Genomic DNA, 17975 nt, shown 5'->3' on the forward strand with positions numbered 1-17975 from the left:
TTTTTGCCTCAGTGACCTCATCTGTAAAATGGGGATTAAGACTGTGAGCTCCACGTGGGACATGGACTGTGTTCAACCTGACTCTTTGTAAAAATAATAATGGGATTTGTTAAGCCCTTACTATCTGCCAGGCACTGTACTATCAACCCCCAGTGCTTAGTACAGTGTTTGGCACAGAGTAAGCATTTAATAAATACCATTAAAAAGACATCAATGTTAGGTAGATAAACCTAAGTTCTAAGGACAGTTTTGGGATGGTTGTGACCTGTGTAAGTAAGCTTAATCTGACCTGTGTAAGTAAGCTTAATCAGAATTTCCTGGAGGAGGTGCATTTAAAGGTGAGCTGTGAGGATGGTGAGAGCTATGGCTTGGCAGATTTGAAGAGGATGGGAATCCAGAAAGAAAAAAAGGTACAAGTGATGGGTCAGAGGTGGGAAAGTCAAGAATGAGACACGGTAAGAAAGTGTACTTGGGGAAGGGGAGAGAGAGAGGAGAGAGAGGAGAGAGAGGAGAGAGGGAGAGAGGGAGAGAGGGGGAGAGAGAGAGAGAGGGGGGGAGAGAGAGAGAGAGAGGGGGAGAGAGAGAGAGAGAGAGAGAGAGAGAGCGAGAGAGAGAGAGAGAGAGAGAGAGAGAGAGAGAAAAGAGTCCCTGTCCCACCCGCGGCTCACAGTCTCAATCCCTATTTTACAGAGAAGTGAACTGAGGCCCAGAGAAGTGAAGTGACTTGTCCAAAGTCACACAGCAGACAAGTGGCATAGCTGGGATCAGAACTCATGACCTTCTGACTCCCAAGCCCATGCTCTACCCACTTGTACTTCCCAAGCGCTTAGTACAGTGCTCTGCACACAGTAAGCGCTCAATAAATATGATTGATTGAATGAATGAATGAATAGGTGACACTGGTTCACCCTGAAGGTGAGAAGCAAAGCAAGATTGCAGAGGGGTAGAAAAGTCAAGGCTAGAGAGAAAGATTTGGGACACAGAGGTGGTACCTCAAGTTGTGGAGGTGGAAGTGTTCAATTAATGGTATTTATTGAGCAGTTATATGTGATCAGTGAGGGACTTGGCACAAAGTTAGAAGACCTAGAAGGGATGCTTCGAGGATAAGAGCTTTTAGGGGCAGGAGTGAGGAGAGAAGCCAGAAAAAGAGACTGAGAAACAGTGACTGGAGAGGTCAGAGAAAAATCCAGAACACAGTGCCAGTAAAACCAAGATCAGATAGTGTTTCCAGGAAGAAGAAGTGGTTCCCAAATTCAAAGATTCTTCAATTTGGAAAAGGTGAGATCATTGCTGACCTGGCAGAGTGTGATACTAATACAGTAAAAGGGGTGGAAACCAGATTATAAGTGGGTGAAGAAGGGAGTAAGAGGCAACTAAAGACCCCAGCCAATTTGAGGGGTTTAGACCAGAATAAGAGCAGAGAATTAGGGGAATAGTTGAAGAATGCAGGCATAATAATTTTTAATAGGTAGGAGAAGTGTTCCAATAGGCTAGCATACACAATTTTAAGTCCAAAGGGCAAAAAAAGTAGAATATATAAAAGTATTGAGGTAGTAGTGAGGGCATGAGCTGGGGAGAACAACATTTAATTGGGGAAAGTTTCCTGAAGGAGGTGGGATTTCAGAAGCACTTTAAAACTGTGTTGGTGGGTGTGAGGTGGGGTGATGCAGGAGATCTGCAAAGTTGAGAAGTGAGAGGAAGTGGGCGGCTGGATGGTCACGAACAGACCCCAAGCATCCTGAAGTCCATCAGGATCGGTGTAGAAGAGAATGCGAGAAAGAAGGAGAGTGTCCAAGTTTCTGAGAAAAGTCCAAGAGGAGCTTGAGGGGTGGGGGCGGCTGCGGAGGGCTGACAGAACTAGTTGTGGGAGAGACAGATGGTGTGGGCTTTAATCCCAGGGGTATGGGGTAAAACATGTTTAGAAACTATATAAGGAAAAGGCTGCCCTCCAAATTGTTTTCTTCAGTGAGGTTCACTAAAGGCCACGAGAGTCTATAGAGAAGTGTAGGCTGCTTGTCAATTTCTGACAGCAGCAGTGGAAATTCCCTCTCTTAGATAATAATAATAATGGCATTTATTAAGAGCTTACTATGTGCAAAGCACTGTTCTAAGTGCTGGGGAGGTTATAAGGTGATCAGGTTGTCCAACGGGGGGCTCACAGTCTTAATCCCCATTTTACAGATGAGGTAACTGAAGCCCAGAGAAGTTAAGTGACTTGCTCAAAGTCACACAGCTGACTGGCGGAGCGGGATTTGAACCCATGACCTCTGACTCCAAAGCCTGTGCTCTTTCCACTGAGCCACGCTGCTTCTCTTATCTCCTGACCCTTGGTTTTGTATTTTAGTGTCTATGTCCCCACTAGATTATAAACTCCTCAAAAGCAGGAATCATTTCTACTTATTCTACTGTGCTCTTCCAAGCACTTGCTGATTGATATCAAGCCCTCCAAAGGGATTGTGGATCTCACATTGACCTTTTCAGCCACTGGATCACAGGTGAACTTCACCCCTAATATGCTTCTCTTCTCTCTGGGAAGTGAAATGTAATGATTATGAGATGTTTGGCACATTGACCGAGCAGAAGTTGAATATTGCTATTTAGCTTTTCAGCACAGTCAGTTAATTTTTGTATTGTATTCTTACAAGTGTTCAGTATAGTGTTATGCAACAGTGAATGCTCAATAAATATGACTGAATGAATGACAGTAGGGGTCTGGTCCACAAGGTTAATCTAAGCTTCTACCTTCATTGATCAAACCCCAAACCCCAGATTAATGATGAAGGTCCGATCCCCCCAGAGGCAGATCCTGAGTGCACTGAAGCAGTTATCTACAGAGTGGATGATCTATGGGGAAAATGACCATATTTTCTAGAACTCAGATTGGGATGAGGAGACAGTAGGTGGGGATACATCCAGAGAGAGAGAGGGTTCAATACTCCAAGGATATAAGGGAAAAGAGATGTCATAAAGAAAATACAAGTCAGATGCCCACCAAGAAATATTCTATAAATCTGTGGCAGGAGAAAGTAAGAGAAACTAAGGCTTACTGAAGCTACTATAACCACTGGTGGCTTCCCCAAATTTCCACTATGGCTGTCCATCAAAAAGCCAGTAGTGTCTGGCGGAGACCGCTGTACCTCAATGAGAAGCTGTGTGGCCAGTGGGCAGAGCTTGGGCTTCAGAAGGATTTGGGTTCTGCTGTGTGACCTTGGTCAGGTCACTTAGCTTCTCTGTGCCTCAGTTCCCTCATCCGTAAAATGGGGATTGAGACCGTGAGCCCCATGTGGGACAGGGTCTGTGTCCAGCACAAGTGGCTGGTATCTAACCCAGCACTTAGTACAGTGCTTAGCACAGAGTAAGCGCTTAACAAATAGCACAATTATTATTATTAGTGTCCGGTGTGGTTTACAGATGGAACAAGGAGCTCACCATGAAGGATTGGCAAATACTGAGATGATCACGGGCAGCACTGGCTGCTGAGATGCTTGGGGTGTGGCCACCTTGGGGTGTGGCCAACCTCTCACAACTGTATCCCCAACATTTCCTTGTTAGTTCCTGATGGACAGCACGAAATCTGAGAAAAGTCAAGGAAAGCTAGAACTGGAAGACCTATGGTGGACTGAGCTCAATACGTTAGGCTTTTGCTTTTCATTTTATTTTCACGGCCTTATTAGGTGCTTGCTAGGTGCCAGGCACTGAACAGTGCTTGGCACACAGAAAGCGCTTAACAAATACCATCATTATTATTACTAAACACCGGGATAGATGCATGGTAATCAGGTTGGGCACAGTCCCTGTCCCACATGAGGCTCATAGTCTTACTCCCATTTTACAGATGAGGTAACTGAGGCACAGAGAAGTGCTCTATCCACTAGGCCACGTTCATCCTTGGCCTCGATCTGATATGTGGCTGGAAAGAAAATCAGGCTAGAGTAAGCATAAATTTTTATGGTCTTCATTAGGTGGTTACTATGTGCTTGATACTATACTAAACACTGGGATAGATAGGAAATAATTGGTTTGGAAATTGTCCCTGTCCCACAGATGAAGTAACAAGCACATAGTAGTCAAGAGACTTGCCCAAGGACACATAGCAGACAAATGGCACATTTCCATATCCTCCGTATCCCAGGACAGTACTCTTTCCACTAGGCAATACTACTTCTCTACTTTATGGTCCCCTTCCAATGGAGTTGGAAGATTATCAGGATATCTAAAAATGCTATAGAGAAAAATGAGAGAGGGCTTTTTGTGAGTTGATTTTCCAGATATACTTTCTAAATTGATCAAATTCATCAAGTAATTGCTCGTTTCCCCATTATGATGCCAATAGAGATGCATCTTTGAAGACTAAGCAAATTTGCTTTGTTCTCCCCCTACACCATAATGCTGCAATTTCTCTATTTCTGCGGGTGGGCTCTTTCTAGGTCACTTGTTTAAAAACAACATAGAGGTGGATTAATATATCAAATCTGTAATCAAACAGTGGTATTTATCTGGTGCTTACTCTATGCTGAGCACTGTACTATTTGGGAGAGTACAATACAATAGAGTAAGGGGCCTCTGAGGAGCTTATAATACAGTAACGTTTCCCTTAAAAGAAAATCAGAGCTCATCATTCTGTTCTTTTAGTGGTTGATGATCCCATTGCCTTCAAATATTTTCATTTCCTCATCATCAATCGTATTTATTGAGCGCTTACTGTGTGCAGAGCACTGTACTAAGCGCTTGGGAAGTACAAGGTGGCAACATATAGAGACAGTCCCAATTTGACTTGGTTTTATCAGTCTTCTCATTTCCAGAAAATTATGGAGAATTTTGAAAGTGTGTTGAGAATAAGGGTAGGACCTCCATATTGATCAATATTGGGGAGATAGATTGATATGTTTGCTTTATGGTACTTCTTGAGTGCTTACTATGTGCTAAACATGGTTCTAAGCACTGGGGTAGCTACAAGTCAATTAGGTTGGATTCAGTCCCTGCTCTGCATGGGGCTCACAATCATAAGTAGGAGGGATAACAGGTATTGAATCCCCATTTTCATAGTTGAGGAAACTGAGGCACAGAGAATTTACATGATTTGACCACGGTCACAAAGCAAGCAACTGGCCGAGCCAGGATTAGAACCCAGGTTCTCTGCTTCCCAGGCCCGTGCTCCTTCCACTAGGCCACTTTCTAATTGCTTGAGGACACCCAACCTATAAATGACTCCAGTTCGCTGAAGCTGAATGTTTGAACCCAGACCCTTAGACTATTTCCAAGGTCCACATTTTTCATTATTAGGTTTTTTTTCCCCAAAAGCCTTAGATCAGCCTACTCTGAATTAATTTTTAACTAAGGATCATCGCTGGGCTTTTATGGTGACTCTAAACTTCCAAGTTAAGTGATCATGGCAAAATCTTGCCCTGATTATATCTCAGCGAGTTTGAACAGGCTTTGGATGACTTCAATTTGAATGGCAACAATTGATGGAAAATCTTTCGATACTAGCCTCAAAAAACACCTTGGAAGGACAAGTCCCACCAATATAATGGACTTTCTTACAGTAGCTCAAGATTTTCAGCAACTGATTATCCCGTCTGTGGCCTATTTAGGATTTTTGCTTTGGCTTCTTCCTTCTGCTTTCTCCTGAGGATAATTACCCCAATAGACTATAAACTCACTGTGGGCAGGGACTGTGTCTGGGATTATTGTTATGCTGTACTCTTCCAAGCACTTAGTAGAGAACTCTGCATACAGTAAGAGCTCAGTAAATACCATTTTTTGATTGATTAACTCAAGTGGCTGCTCATCTCCGAAGGAGGGTTCGGTAAATACAAGCAAAGGAGAGACTCAGCTATTCAGGTAGAATTCAAAGGAAATAAAGGGGCTGAATTGTTGGATATCATGGGTTAGAATGTGGATTATCCGTGATTGCATTATACTCTCCCAAGCACTAGTGTACCCTGTCAAATGTTTAGCACAGTTCTCTGCACACAGTAAGTGCTAGGGGGAAGGAGCATGGCAGTGGCTAAAGCTTGGGCCTGGGAATCAGAAGGTCATGGGTTCTAATCCTGCCCCACCACTTGTCTGCTGTGTGGCCTTGGGACAGTGACTTGACTTCTCTGGGCTTCAATTACCTTACCTGTAAAATGGAGATTAAGAATAAGCCCCATGCAGGACAGGAACCATGTCCAGCCCAATTTGCTTGTATCCTCCCCAGCACTTAGTTCAGTGCCTGGCACATAGTAAGTGCTTAAAAACAACAATTATTATTATTAATAAATACCACTGATTGATTCATGGCATTTAGCCACATTAGCCTGACCCCATTCTCAGGGAGATTTAAGTGCAGGCTGGTTCAGTTGCTGATGACTCCAGCAGAGAACAGGAGAGTGGTAGAGAGGATTGTGAGATGCTGTTTTCCATCTCCACAGAGGAAGTGTCATGAGAAAAAATGTGTTTTGATCGTAGAAAAGTTATAAGGAAGGATTTGTAGAATAAGCTACGAACAGAAGCTACATGGTCTTATCTGGAAGTTCCTAAAAATAGGCCAATTTCCAGCTGAACAGAATGGTTTCGAGTTATCCTACTTAAAAGGCAGAGGGTCACTCAGAGCTCTCAAAATCTCTTCCAATTTTGGGATTCTTTAATGACCAAGTACACCTATGGAAGTACTATTCAAGATGGACCAACTCACTGGAATAGCTCAGAATGATCAGTCCCACTTTTTTGATGAGCAAACTGATGCCGCAAGTAGGAACCAATTCCTTCTTGTATAGAGAGAAATAGTATAGAGAGAAATAGTATAACATTAATATAATACTATGCTATAGTAAAGTACTGTGAAGTGCCTAAAGAAAAATAAGCACATGACTAGGTGTGGGTAACTCAACGTTTGGTCCCAAAGCTCCCAAATGCTTAGTACAATGCTCTGCACACAGTAAGCGCTCAATAAGTATGATTGAATGAACTCTGCCACTTGCTTGGGGCGTGGAACAAGCCATTTAGCTTATCCGTATCTCACTTTTCTCACCTGTAAATATCTGTCCTCCCTCCCTTATCAACAGTGAGCCCCAAGGGACAAGGACTGAGTCCAATCTGATTATCTCATATCTACCCCAGTGATTAGCACAGTGCTTTGATTATACATAAGGGCTAAATCAATACCATCATTGGCAAACATAAAGGAATTTAGGGAATTCCAGATGCAATTGTTTCCCCTCTCAGGAAAGGCTACCACTATAAATGGTCTATGAGGCTCAAAATGTTTCACACAGGTTGGGGAATATTACTAAATTACAATGTCTCAAGAGATTTATAATTGCTACTTAACAATAAGAAGAGGCAAGAAATGATTTGTGAATCTACTCAACCACTAATGGGAGAGATTTCTACTGACCCGAGCAGAATAGATAGCTTTGCTGTGAGTATTGGATATCGGAAATCCCCGTAACTGTGTAGGCATTTTGAATGACCAACATTTTTCTTCTACTATGCCAACAGCTTTGTAATATGGGTCACTTTAGGGAAGTTGAGGCAGCTCCAAGAATGAATTATAGTGGTCTTAAAGTTTGACAGTTATTAATTAATCCTCATGACTTGCATCACATGTGAGATAGAGCAATCCTTTTCACAGTTGGAGAAATTAAAAATGAGAAATTAGCAGATAGAGAAGAAGGTTCCCCTAGAAATCTATGCTAAAGCAGGATCGAAATTAAGAATTTCTGGGGTTTTTTTATGGTATTTGTTAAGCATTTACTATATGCCAGGGACTGTTCTAAGCACAGGAGTAGATACAAGGTAATCAGGTTTAACACAGTCCCTGTCCTACATGGGGCTCACAGTCTGAATCCCCATTTTGCAGATGAGGTAACTGAGGGACAGGTAAGTGAAGTGACTTGCCCAAGGTCACATTCATTCAATCGCATTTATTGAGCACTTACTGTGTGCAGAGCACTGTACTAAGCACTTAGTCACATGACAGACAAGTGGCAGAGCTGGGATTAGAACCCAGGTCCTTCTTTCTCCAAGCCAGTGCTGTTTCCACTAGGCCATGCTGCTTCCCAGCACCAAACTTCTAACATCTAAAATAATGATGCTGGAGCCAAGTTATGAAGATTTCTTCATCCATTAATAGCCTGCTCATTTAACAGTGATATCACTTTCCTGGTGTTCTTTATCTCATGGCTTAGTTTTGCTTAACCATCGTAAGCAATATTCATCAATTCTATCTGCGGGCTTCCTCTGTCATTACATCAGATCTTTACACATTTTACTTTTCACCTATACTAAATTGTTCTATGATATTCTTGTCTGAAATCTCCTTAAATCTACTGTAAAGCATTTCTGCCTCATTCAATGGTTTCTTCTGTTGCTTTTGTTATTATTTGTCCAACTGTTTTTGAGATTTGCATTTTGCTTTCTGTATTAAGTTCATTAGATGAATAATAAGACTCAGATCATTTATTAAACTCTATGTGCTAAATGTTGGGGTAGAGGCAAGGTCATAGAAATAAGTCCCCAACATGGGACTCAGTGTTTTGTGGTTTTCATCCGTTTAGTTCAGTGAATTGAACCAAGTGGGTGCTCACTGAATATTATTACTATTACTAGTCAGCCAGTCCGTCGTATTTATTGAGCGCTTACTATGTGTGGAGTACTGTGCTAAGCCCTTGGGAGAGTACAATGTAACAATACTACTACTGATATTGGCCACAAAAATACTTTGGATGAATATGACTGGTTCAGAAAATTGATGCTTTCAGGCCCTCATATGATAAAGATTAGGAACATTTCAGTCTTCTGGGGCACAGGACAGTCTTTCAGGCTAATGCTATATCAGTGGCTCTAAGGATTTTCTCCAGCTGATATGCGAGCAGTGAAAACCCGGAGAGGTGAAGTGATTTGCTCAAGGTTAACCAGTAGACCCAGAGCAGAGAGACCAAAGGCATTTTTCTTCCTTTTCTATTACAAAAGTCGGCTATTTACAACCAGCTCATAATGAAATATTTATATTGATAAAAGCAATTTTTAGAACTCGGCCCTGAACAGTCACTCCTATTTGTGATCCCCCAACATCCCTCTTTCGGTCCATTAATACATTGGGCAAAAGGAGAAAGAATTGATGAATTCAATCCCTTAATCCCATCCTCATGTTAAGTGATGGGACATTATGAATTTGTTCTTGTCATTTCTATGGAATAACCCCGGAGCCAGGAAGGACACTGCCATCCAGGAAGGCCTCAGAGACTGGAAGTACACTTAGCTGAGTTTTTGATTCTGGGGATTCAATGTTGTTCCCATCAGTCACAAAATCATGACCCCGGGGATGGCTGTCTGTTGGGAGTTGGGAGGGTAGTTTGGGTAGAAAGCAGGTATCTCTGTGGGAAAACCTTTCAGGGGAGAGGGATGCAAGGAACTGGATTCATCTCTCTCCTGAAGGGATGAACCCCCCGGCAAGAAAGGAGACAGGAAAGTGGAGGAGCTCCCCACCCCCCAACACACACACTCACAGCATTGTATCCAGGCTTCCCTGCTGCTTTCGGGTCCCCTCATCAGAGCTTGTTGTCCTAATGCCAAGACCTAAAAGGCCAAAGGAGCCATTTTCCCCTAAGAGTATGCTAATGTTTATCAGCTCCAGAGATCAAGACATATCATTGTCCCCCTAGGGTCCCCCAGGTAGGGGAGGCCGATGAGAAGGGGTCATTTGCTGCAAGCAAGAGGAGACCATCAGTTTCAAGTATTGTTCATCAGTGCCTTTCACAAACTCTTGGTTTGCTTGAATGGAAGAAAATGAGCCTTGATTTGTGAAAGACTGTGGAGCAGGCAAATGATTCTCTCAGAAAAGCACAGACTGAGGGACCCCTTCAAAACATCCTCCCACTATAACTATTTCTCTTTCCCCACAAACACACTTTCCCACAAAAAGCTACAATACCTCAGGTTCTTACATAATATTTACATAATTGGCTATAACTAGAGTGTAATGCTGCTATTGTATAATAACTGTAAAGATGTCTGGAGAATAACAGCTGATTTTTTTTCCTTAAAGGAGCGGTTTTATTTAATTTCAGAGTTTTCAGAAAATATTGAAATACAGTAATTAGCACTGTGCCTAGCCAGGTAACGGTCTCAATTTTGATCTGGATTTTACAGTATTCTGAAGAGTGGGAAAAGTACCTGCTAAAATTCTCTAGACGCTGCTCTGAAATCTCCCACCCGCCTACATAAGACTCTTGAGCCCTATCACACCATTTGAGATCAGATGCTCTGTTCTCTCACTGAATTTGCTTGAACCCCTGAAGGGGACTGCTGCGAAACTACTTGGAAACCCAGCTACCTGCCACCACCAACTATGACTTTAACAACAACTTGAAATTAAACCCTCTGGTTTCTGAAGCAACTTGGCCATCAAAACTGGACTCAATAGATACTTTGACTAGCCTCTGCTAAGGGGTTTTAAGAACAGATTTAATAGGAACCCGACTTTTGCCAGGACAGAAGGGAAGGAACTGGGATTATTAAAGCTAAAGAAAACAGGCCCGGGCAACAATAACCTGGTATATATGAAAAGTTGTAAACCAGAGGTTGCTAACCAAAAGTTGCTCTGTTTTGTTTTAAACCCCTGAAGGGGGTACAAAAGGAAATGGCTATAAATAATAACAGGCCATAAATAGTGGCAGCCAAGAAATAAACTTTTCGACTACAGTCAGTCACAAGAATAGAATTAAATAACTTCTTTCTTGAATGCCTTTAAAATAGGATGCTTAGGAGATAGGGGACTGGCTAAATGACCCTAAGATAATCTTTCCAGATCTTTAACTTCCACAGTCTATGCTCTGTGAAAATCTTCTGGGAAATTCCATCTAAGCAATTATTCTTGTATGCAGTCCTGATTGCCCTCAAAAAGACACCGGCTTGAGAACGTGGATTAGAGTATTAACAAAGTTTGACAGAGGGTTGGTTGCAGCAAAAGAAAATCCACCTTAACATTCAGGGGCATTGCAGTGAAGACACGTAGCTGCGGTAAAATCCATTACGAAAGGCATAGGGCTTCAGCTCCTGGAAGAGGCCGTCTCTCTCACCTAACCCTACTACTGGGTTCAGGACATAGAAGCTTTTTTTGTATCCCTGGTAGCAATGTAAATGTCACTTTCTTGGCCTGAAATAGTTGATGGATATTCCTGTGACTTTACCCCTCAGAAGCCTGTCCTTCCCTTCCCTCAGAGACTGTCCATTTTTTTAAAAAGCAAAGGAAGAGACATATTGTTCCTGTTCAGTGTGCCCAAAGGTTCTGTTCCAGGGACCAGAAAAGAAGAAAGTTTCATGAGATTGCAGGTGCTTGGCTTTCAAACATCATAGTGCCTCCAGACTGTGAGCTCGCCATGGAACAGGGATGTGTCTGTTGTATTGTTGCGTTGTACTCTCCCGAGCACCTAGTACACTGCTCTGCACACAGTAAGCACCCAATAAATACAATTGATCCATTGATTCTGTATGTCCCCTCTCCCAGGAGGGCTGATTTTGGACATTCTTATCCATTTTTTGTTAGTTTCCAGTGAAAACATATCCAGCAGCTGATTATTCTCCACTGAGGTGTTCAGATATTTCAGCCAGAGAGAAACTGTCTTTTATTCAAACCACAAACTTCTGGCCCTGTGTGTCTGCAGATATGAGGTTTGTTTTACACTAAGATGCAACCCATTTTGGATGACACATGAAGGACAATACTGTGGCTCTGATAATGACAATTACGGTATCTGTTGAGCACTTACTATGTGCCAAGCACTGATCTAAGCACTGGAAGCAATTTTTTAATGGTATTGGTTAAGCGCTTACTTGTCAGACACTGTTCTAAACGCTGGGGTACATACAAGTTAATCAGTCCCTGTCCCACATGGGGATCACAGTCCAAGAGGGAGAACAGGATCAGAGAAGTTAAGTGACTTGCCCAAGGTCACAGAGCAGGAAAGTGGTGGAGCTGGGTTTAGAACCCAGGTCCTCTGGCTCATTCAATCGTATTTATTGAGCACTTACTATGTGCAGAGCACCATACTAAGCACTTACAGTCCCGTATTTTATCCACTATGCGCTGCTGCCCTTGATGGTCATTTAGGGAGATTAAAAAACACAGAGAGAAAACAATTGGGTTCTCAGAGTGGGATGGGAAGAGACTAATTTAGTTTAGAGAAATTATTAAATTAAATTTGGGTTCTAGCCCTAAAGATACCATTAGAATATTTGCCTCCTTTTCCACAAGACATCTTAAATCCATACTTCAGCACTTTGTGTTGCCTGCTTTTTTCCTGACAGTTTAACTCAGTTTACAGGCTGGATTTCCTTCTCAATGCAGTGTTACCCTCTCTGTTTCTACTTTTTGGTTGTAATCAAGTTAGTGCATTCCAAAGTTTTCTAAAAAGTTCTCTTAAGCAGCTGGTCTTCTGCTTTTGTAGCTAAATTTCCCCTCCCCACAGCATTTGTCTTCTCCATACTGCCAAATACCCTTAATTCCTTCATTCCCCACAACAACTGTTTCCCTTTTTCCTTCCCAAAATCTCGCTGGCTTCTGCTTATCTACCTCTTGCATCCATCCTCAATCTGTCACACACACACACACACACACACACACACACACACACACACACACACACACACACACCACGCAAGCTCCCACTCAAAGAACACTGAGGTAAACTCAATCTGAAACAAGATGTAAATATTCAGACCATAAGACCAAGGGGCATGTGCAATTCTTAACAGTCAGTCTCTGATACCTGTCATTCACTGTATTGCTCACCATGAACCAAATAATTCATATTATATAATCACTGGGTTATATACCCAGTGGACTTAATATACCTTGGATGTACAAAATATTCATTTGGGCACTCTAGGGACTCAGGAGAAAGAAAGTAGGGTAAATTTTCGAGACAAGAAGGTGGATTTAAGGTTAAAGCATTTTAGAGTTTTCTTTCCATCACATTTCCTCCCATATGGAACTAAATAGGGTTGGTCAAGGCTAAGGAGCTTCCTTCTATCTCTCACTTATTTCCATTGTAAGTGATTAAGCTTAAACTTCAAGATTTTAGAGGTCTGGTCTTGATAAGTTTAGGAAATTAAAAAACTGCACACACTAATGTGCATTCAGGTGCACAACCACGTGAGTTCACATACTGGCCCCCCCCCGCCTCCCCCAACCATACAGACACACACCCCAGCCTCTTCTCTTTCTTCCTTTAATCACTGGAGAGCTGGGGGAACCCGTATCCAGCTTTAAAATAGTTGATTCATCAGTCCAGCTATGCTTAAATCACAAGGGATGCCAAAACCCTTGTCGGCTTCTAGATCTTTTTTAAGTGAGTATAATAGATGGTTCTCACAATTGCCAGGCAGTTAGGAGCTTTCCTAAAGAATCCTAAGGTAGGCAAACTTCAAAATCCTTCCTGTCCATTCAGTGCTAAAATAAACTCAATGAAGGCTTTGGGCTTTCCCTCCCATGACTCTTGAAAAATTATTTATGAATTGGGGACACGAGAGAAAGGTCTGCCGATGCACGCAGGTTGAAAACGCACCGATAATACATTTGGTTTCCCAGCTGTCCTTGAGTCCAGGGATGTGGAGGTCACTCGGGGGAAGTGCTGGACTCCCCATCTCTGTGCCACAGAAATCACTACAGTCCGCTAGACTGTAAGCTCGCAATGGGCGGGCTATGCATCTACCAACTCGGTTGTGGTGTACTCTCCCCAGCGTTTAGCACAGGGCTGTGTACATAGTAAGCACTCGATATATAGCACTGACTGATTCAGACTGAGCTCTAATTGACCAGCTCTTTCAAAGTCACGTCCAGCTCTGGCCCTCTGAAAAGCTTACCTGAGTTGTCAGATCACACTTTAGAAAGAAATCACAGCTCCAGGCCAATCTGAGAATAAACACAAGGCAGATGGCCAAAACTTACATTCACCTTGGACCCCCTGTCAGCCTCCCATTTCAATCAATCGCATTTATTGAGTGCTGTGTGCACAGCACTGTACTAAATACTTGCACAATATAACAATAAGCAGGCACATCTTCTGCCCACAATGAGCTTACAGTCTAGAAGGAGATCCAGACATAGAAATAAGTCAATTACAGATATAATTCTCCCCGCACCTAGTGAGGGCTTCCTGAGGAGGGAAAAGCAAAAAGCAGGCAAAAAAGATGAGGCGAGAGGGATCCAGGGAGAATACACATTGAAATAAGGGGACAGGCCATAAGTGAAAGGCGAAAGATACAAGAGCACAATAGGGAAAGTAGAAACAGGGCATTTCAACCATGAAAAATGAGGAAGGGAGGGAAACTGTTTCCATACTGAAAAGTACATGAACACCAATAAGAATGAGGGCAGAATAGAGAGGAGCACAGAAAGAGGCGAAGGTTGGGTGAAACCAAAGTGGAGACTGTAAGCTTGTTGCGATCAGGGAATGTGTCCTCCAACTCTGCTATAGCGTCATCTCCCAAGCACTTAGTACAGGGCTCTGCACTCTCTGAGTTTCAATAATTATGATTAACACTTTTTCTTCCATTTTTCCCAGTCCTAATTAAAAATGAATTTGCTCAAGTCAACCCAGAATCACCCTGAAAGTTACAAAATAACTTTACATTTTGTCTTTGCAGGAGGAGATCCCTATTAGCTTTCTGAGTGAAGATTAATCTATTTTTAAAACTTCTGGGAATTTCAGAGAACCTCCACGCTTTAAAGAGGGTCAGCTTCTAGCCCCAAAGTGACACGGTCACCACAGTAAAGGAGCTGGGCAGCCTGAGTCTAGAGAAAGCCCTGGAACTGAATTAGAGGCACAAAACCTTCAAATAGCCGGACCCCTTGACTCCCAAAATGATTTCTCCAGACTGCCCTTTAATAAGAATTTACTGGCGTTTGACTCACTGGGACTCTTATCATGAGGGAATCTTGTTTGGGATTGGAATTTTGTGGAAGACAGTGATTCCAGCGCCCCTGACGATACTCAGCCCACCACTCTATCAAAGGCAGATCTGGATCTCTTCCACCAGAGCAGCGTGGCTCAGTGGAAAGAGCCCAGGCTTGGGAGTTGGAGGTCATGGGTTCTAATCCTGCTCTGCCACATGTCTGCTGTGTGACCTTGGGCAAGTCACTTAACTTCTCTGAGTCTCAGTTACCTCATCTGTAAAATGGGGATTAAGACTGTGAGTCCTAGGTGGGACAACCTGATCACCTTGTATCCCTCCCCACCCTCAGTGTTTAGAACGGTGTTTTGCACAGAGTAAGCGCTTAACAAATGCCATCATCATAATAATGCAAGATGTGCCTCCAACCTGATTAGCTTCTCTCCCCCACAGGGTCTGGTACATTACGCGGCACATAGTAAGCACTTAGCAAATGCCACAATTATTACCACCCTGAATGCCATCCCCTCACACCCCCACACAGATTTCCTGGAATCCCCTACTACACCAGTAACATTGCCAGCAGTCACATTCTTGGGGACCCAAGCTCACCTCAGCGCGGCAGCCAACTCAAGGGAAATAAGTAACACCGGTTCAAATAAATGTCACCAACGGGACGGGTCGGCCGTCATAGTAAAACCCCCAAAAGAGAAAAAATTGCATTGCCCCCAAATCTTACTTAAGGAAATCAGTCCCCAGCCTCGGCTCCATCCAAGGATTCATGAACCCTTACGAAAGATGCAATTGCAGGGTCTTAAAACCGGACCCCCGCCCCCAACGTTGGGGCTTTTGGGGGGGCGTTCATTCATTCATTCATTCAATCGTATTTATTGAGCGCTTACTGTGTGCAGAGCACTGTACTAAGCGCTTGGGAAGTACAAGTCGGCAACATATAGAGACGGTCCCTTCGTTCACTCAATCGCATTTATCGAGCGCTTACCGTGTGCAGAGCACTGTACTAAGCGCTTGGGAAGTACAAATCGGTTGGGGGAGGGATGGGAGTTTCCAACTAACGGTAACCCCTCTCCCACGGCCACTTCCCCGGGTTCAACGTCCCCCGCCACCCTCCCCGGGATGGAGGCTGAGATCCCTGCATTTTTCTCTCCTGCTTTCAGGGAAAGGCACGGAGCGCTGCCTCTTGAATTGTGGAAAGCATGCAGCGGGGGAGCCTACCTTCAATTTAGTGTTGGGATAATTCACTTGGCCCCTGGCTGAAGTCTTATTGGAGCCGGCCGCCTGCCTGAGGTCCTCTAGCACTGAAATAATATCATCCAGCACGCAACGCTTATCCTGATTTCTCAACACACACAGATGGGAAAAACTATAATTATAGCCTCTGTAGTTCACCTTCATTTCCAGCACGGCTCGGTGGGTCTGCAGGATCCCCTCCGCCTGGAGCAAAATATTGTCTCCGGGCGGGGAGAGGAGGATGAGCCTGCCGAACCGGCCCGGGGCGTGTAAGTCCGAATAGAGCTGGCTTTTGGACAGGTCGAGGGGGAAGAGGCTGCCGGCGAGGCTCCTCTCGATCTTGGCCAGGCTGTGGCTGGGAGCCACCAGCCGCTCCAGGTCGCCCTCGGGCTGGAAGCGGTGGACGGCGCCGAAGCCCGACGCGATGGTCAGGATGGCGGGGACGGTGAGGAAGAAGACCGGGTGCCGGCCAACGCACAGGCCCAGCCTGTAGCAGAACCCCCGCACCGCTCTGCGAAGCACCTGCCGCAGCATCCTCCCTCCACCCGATCCGGCGCCCGGACGCCTTCCAGAGCACATGTCACATGTGTGAGCGCCCGCCGGACCCCTCTCCCCTCCCTCCCCCACCGCCACCCCACCTCCCCCCCCCCCCCCAGAAAAAATTTAGGAGAAAAAAAAAAAAAACCCAAAAAAGAAACTCCACACCCACCGGGCCCCCGCCGAGCCCGGGGCTCCGCTTTCAAGCGCTGCAGCAAGTTGCAGCAACGAGGGCAGGTGTTAGGAGGGGGAGGGGAGAGGGGCAGGGGGAGGGAGGGGGGGCAAGAAGAAGGGGAGGGAGAGGAAGGAGGGAAGGGGAGGGGGAGGAAGGAGGGAAGGGGAGGGGAGGGGGAGAAAGGGGAGGGGGAGAAAGGGGAGGGGGAGAAGGGGGGCACGAAGAAGAGGAAGAGAAAGAAGGGACAGGAGGGGGAGGAGGAGGAAGGAGGGAAGAGGAGAGGGAGAAAGAGGAGGGGGAGAAAGGGGAGGAAGGGGAGGGGGAGAAAGGGGAGGGGGAGAAAGGGCAGGGGGAGAAAGGGGAGGGGGGAGAAAGGAGGGGGAGAAAGGAGGGGGAGAAAGAGGAGGAGGGGAAAGGGAAGGCGGGAGAAAGAGGAGGGGGGAGAAAGGGGAGTGAGGAGAAAAGAGAGGGGAGAAAGGGGAGGGGGAGAAAGGAGAGGGGAGAAAGGGGAAGGGGAGAAGGGGAGGGGAAGGAGAGGGAAGAGGAGGGGAAGGAAGGGGGAAGAAGAGGGAAGAGGAGGGAGAAGAGAGAAGTGGGGGAAGACAGAGGAGACGAGAGAGGGGAAGAGGGGGAGAAGAGGGAGGGAGGACAGAGGAGGGAGAGGAAGGGGGAAGAGGAGGAAGCAGAAGAGGAGGGGGCCACGTGTGAGTTGGGTCTGGGGGGTGGCTCCGGCTGGAAGCAGCATTGGCAGGGTCCCCGTCCCTCTGCCCCTGATCTCTCCCAGCCCCTCTCACTGCTGAGGGTCAGGCATGAGATGCTGTCTGTCTGTCTGTCTCTCTCTCTCTGCGGCAGCCCCCTCCTTCCCTCCCCACTCGCCTCGAGCCTCCCTGGCTGAAGCCGGTTCAGGATAGAGCTGTCCGGCCCTGGGGCACCCGAGTCATTCTGCTGGGAAAGGAGAGGGGAGGGAGGGAAGCTTGGCCGGGGCCATGTGCCCGCCGCGGGCTTGGAAGAGGCAGGCATGTGCCCCGCGATGCAGGGAGAAGAGGAGCATCATCTGCCTTTTTGGAAGCTGGTGGGGGCTTTGGGGGAGATACAGGGGTCCCCCCTTGCAGGTGGAATGGGGGGGGGAGGGCTC

General features: G+C 45.2%; 1 protein-coding gene across 1 annotated transcript in view; it reads right to left on the minus strand.

The window, feature by feature from the left end:
• Nucleotides 1-16707, minus strand: part of PTCHD4 (patched domain containing 4) — a 106172-nt gene extending 89465 nt beyond the window's left edge. Inside the window, exon 1 of the mRNA XM_038751779.1 lies at nt 16288-16707. Coding sequence (XP_038607707.1) covers nt 16288-16707 — 420 coding nt within the window. The remainder of the gene's footprint in view (nt 1-16287) is intronic.
• Between the last annotated feature and the right edge of the window lie 1268 nt (nt 16708-17975).

The sequence above is a fragment of the Tachyglossus aculeatus genome, chromosome 9, assembly GCF_015852505.1.
Source record: "Tachyglossus aculeatus isolate mTacAcu1 chromosome 9, mTacAcu1.pri, whole genome shotgun sequence".
NCBI classification, from domain to species: Eukaryota; Metazoa; Chordata; class Mammalia; order Monotremata; family Tachyglossidae; genus Tachyglossus; species Tachyglossus aculeatus.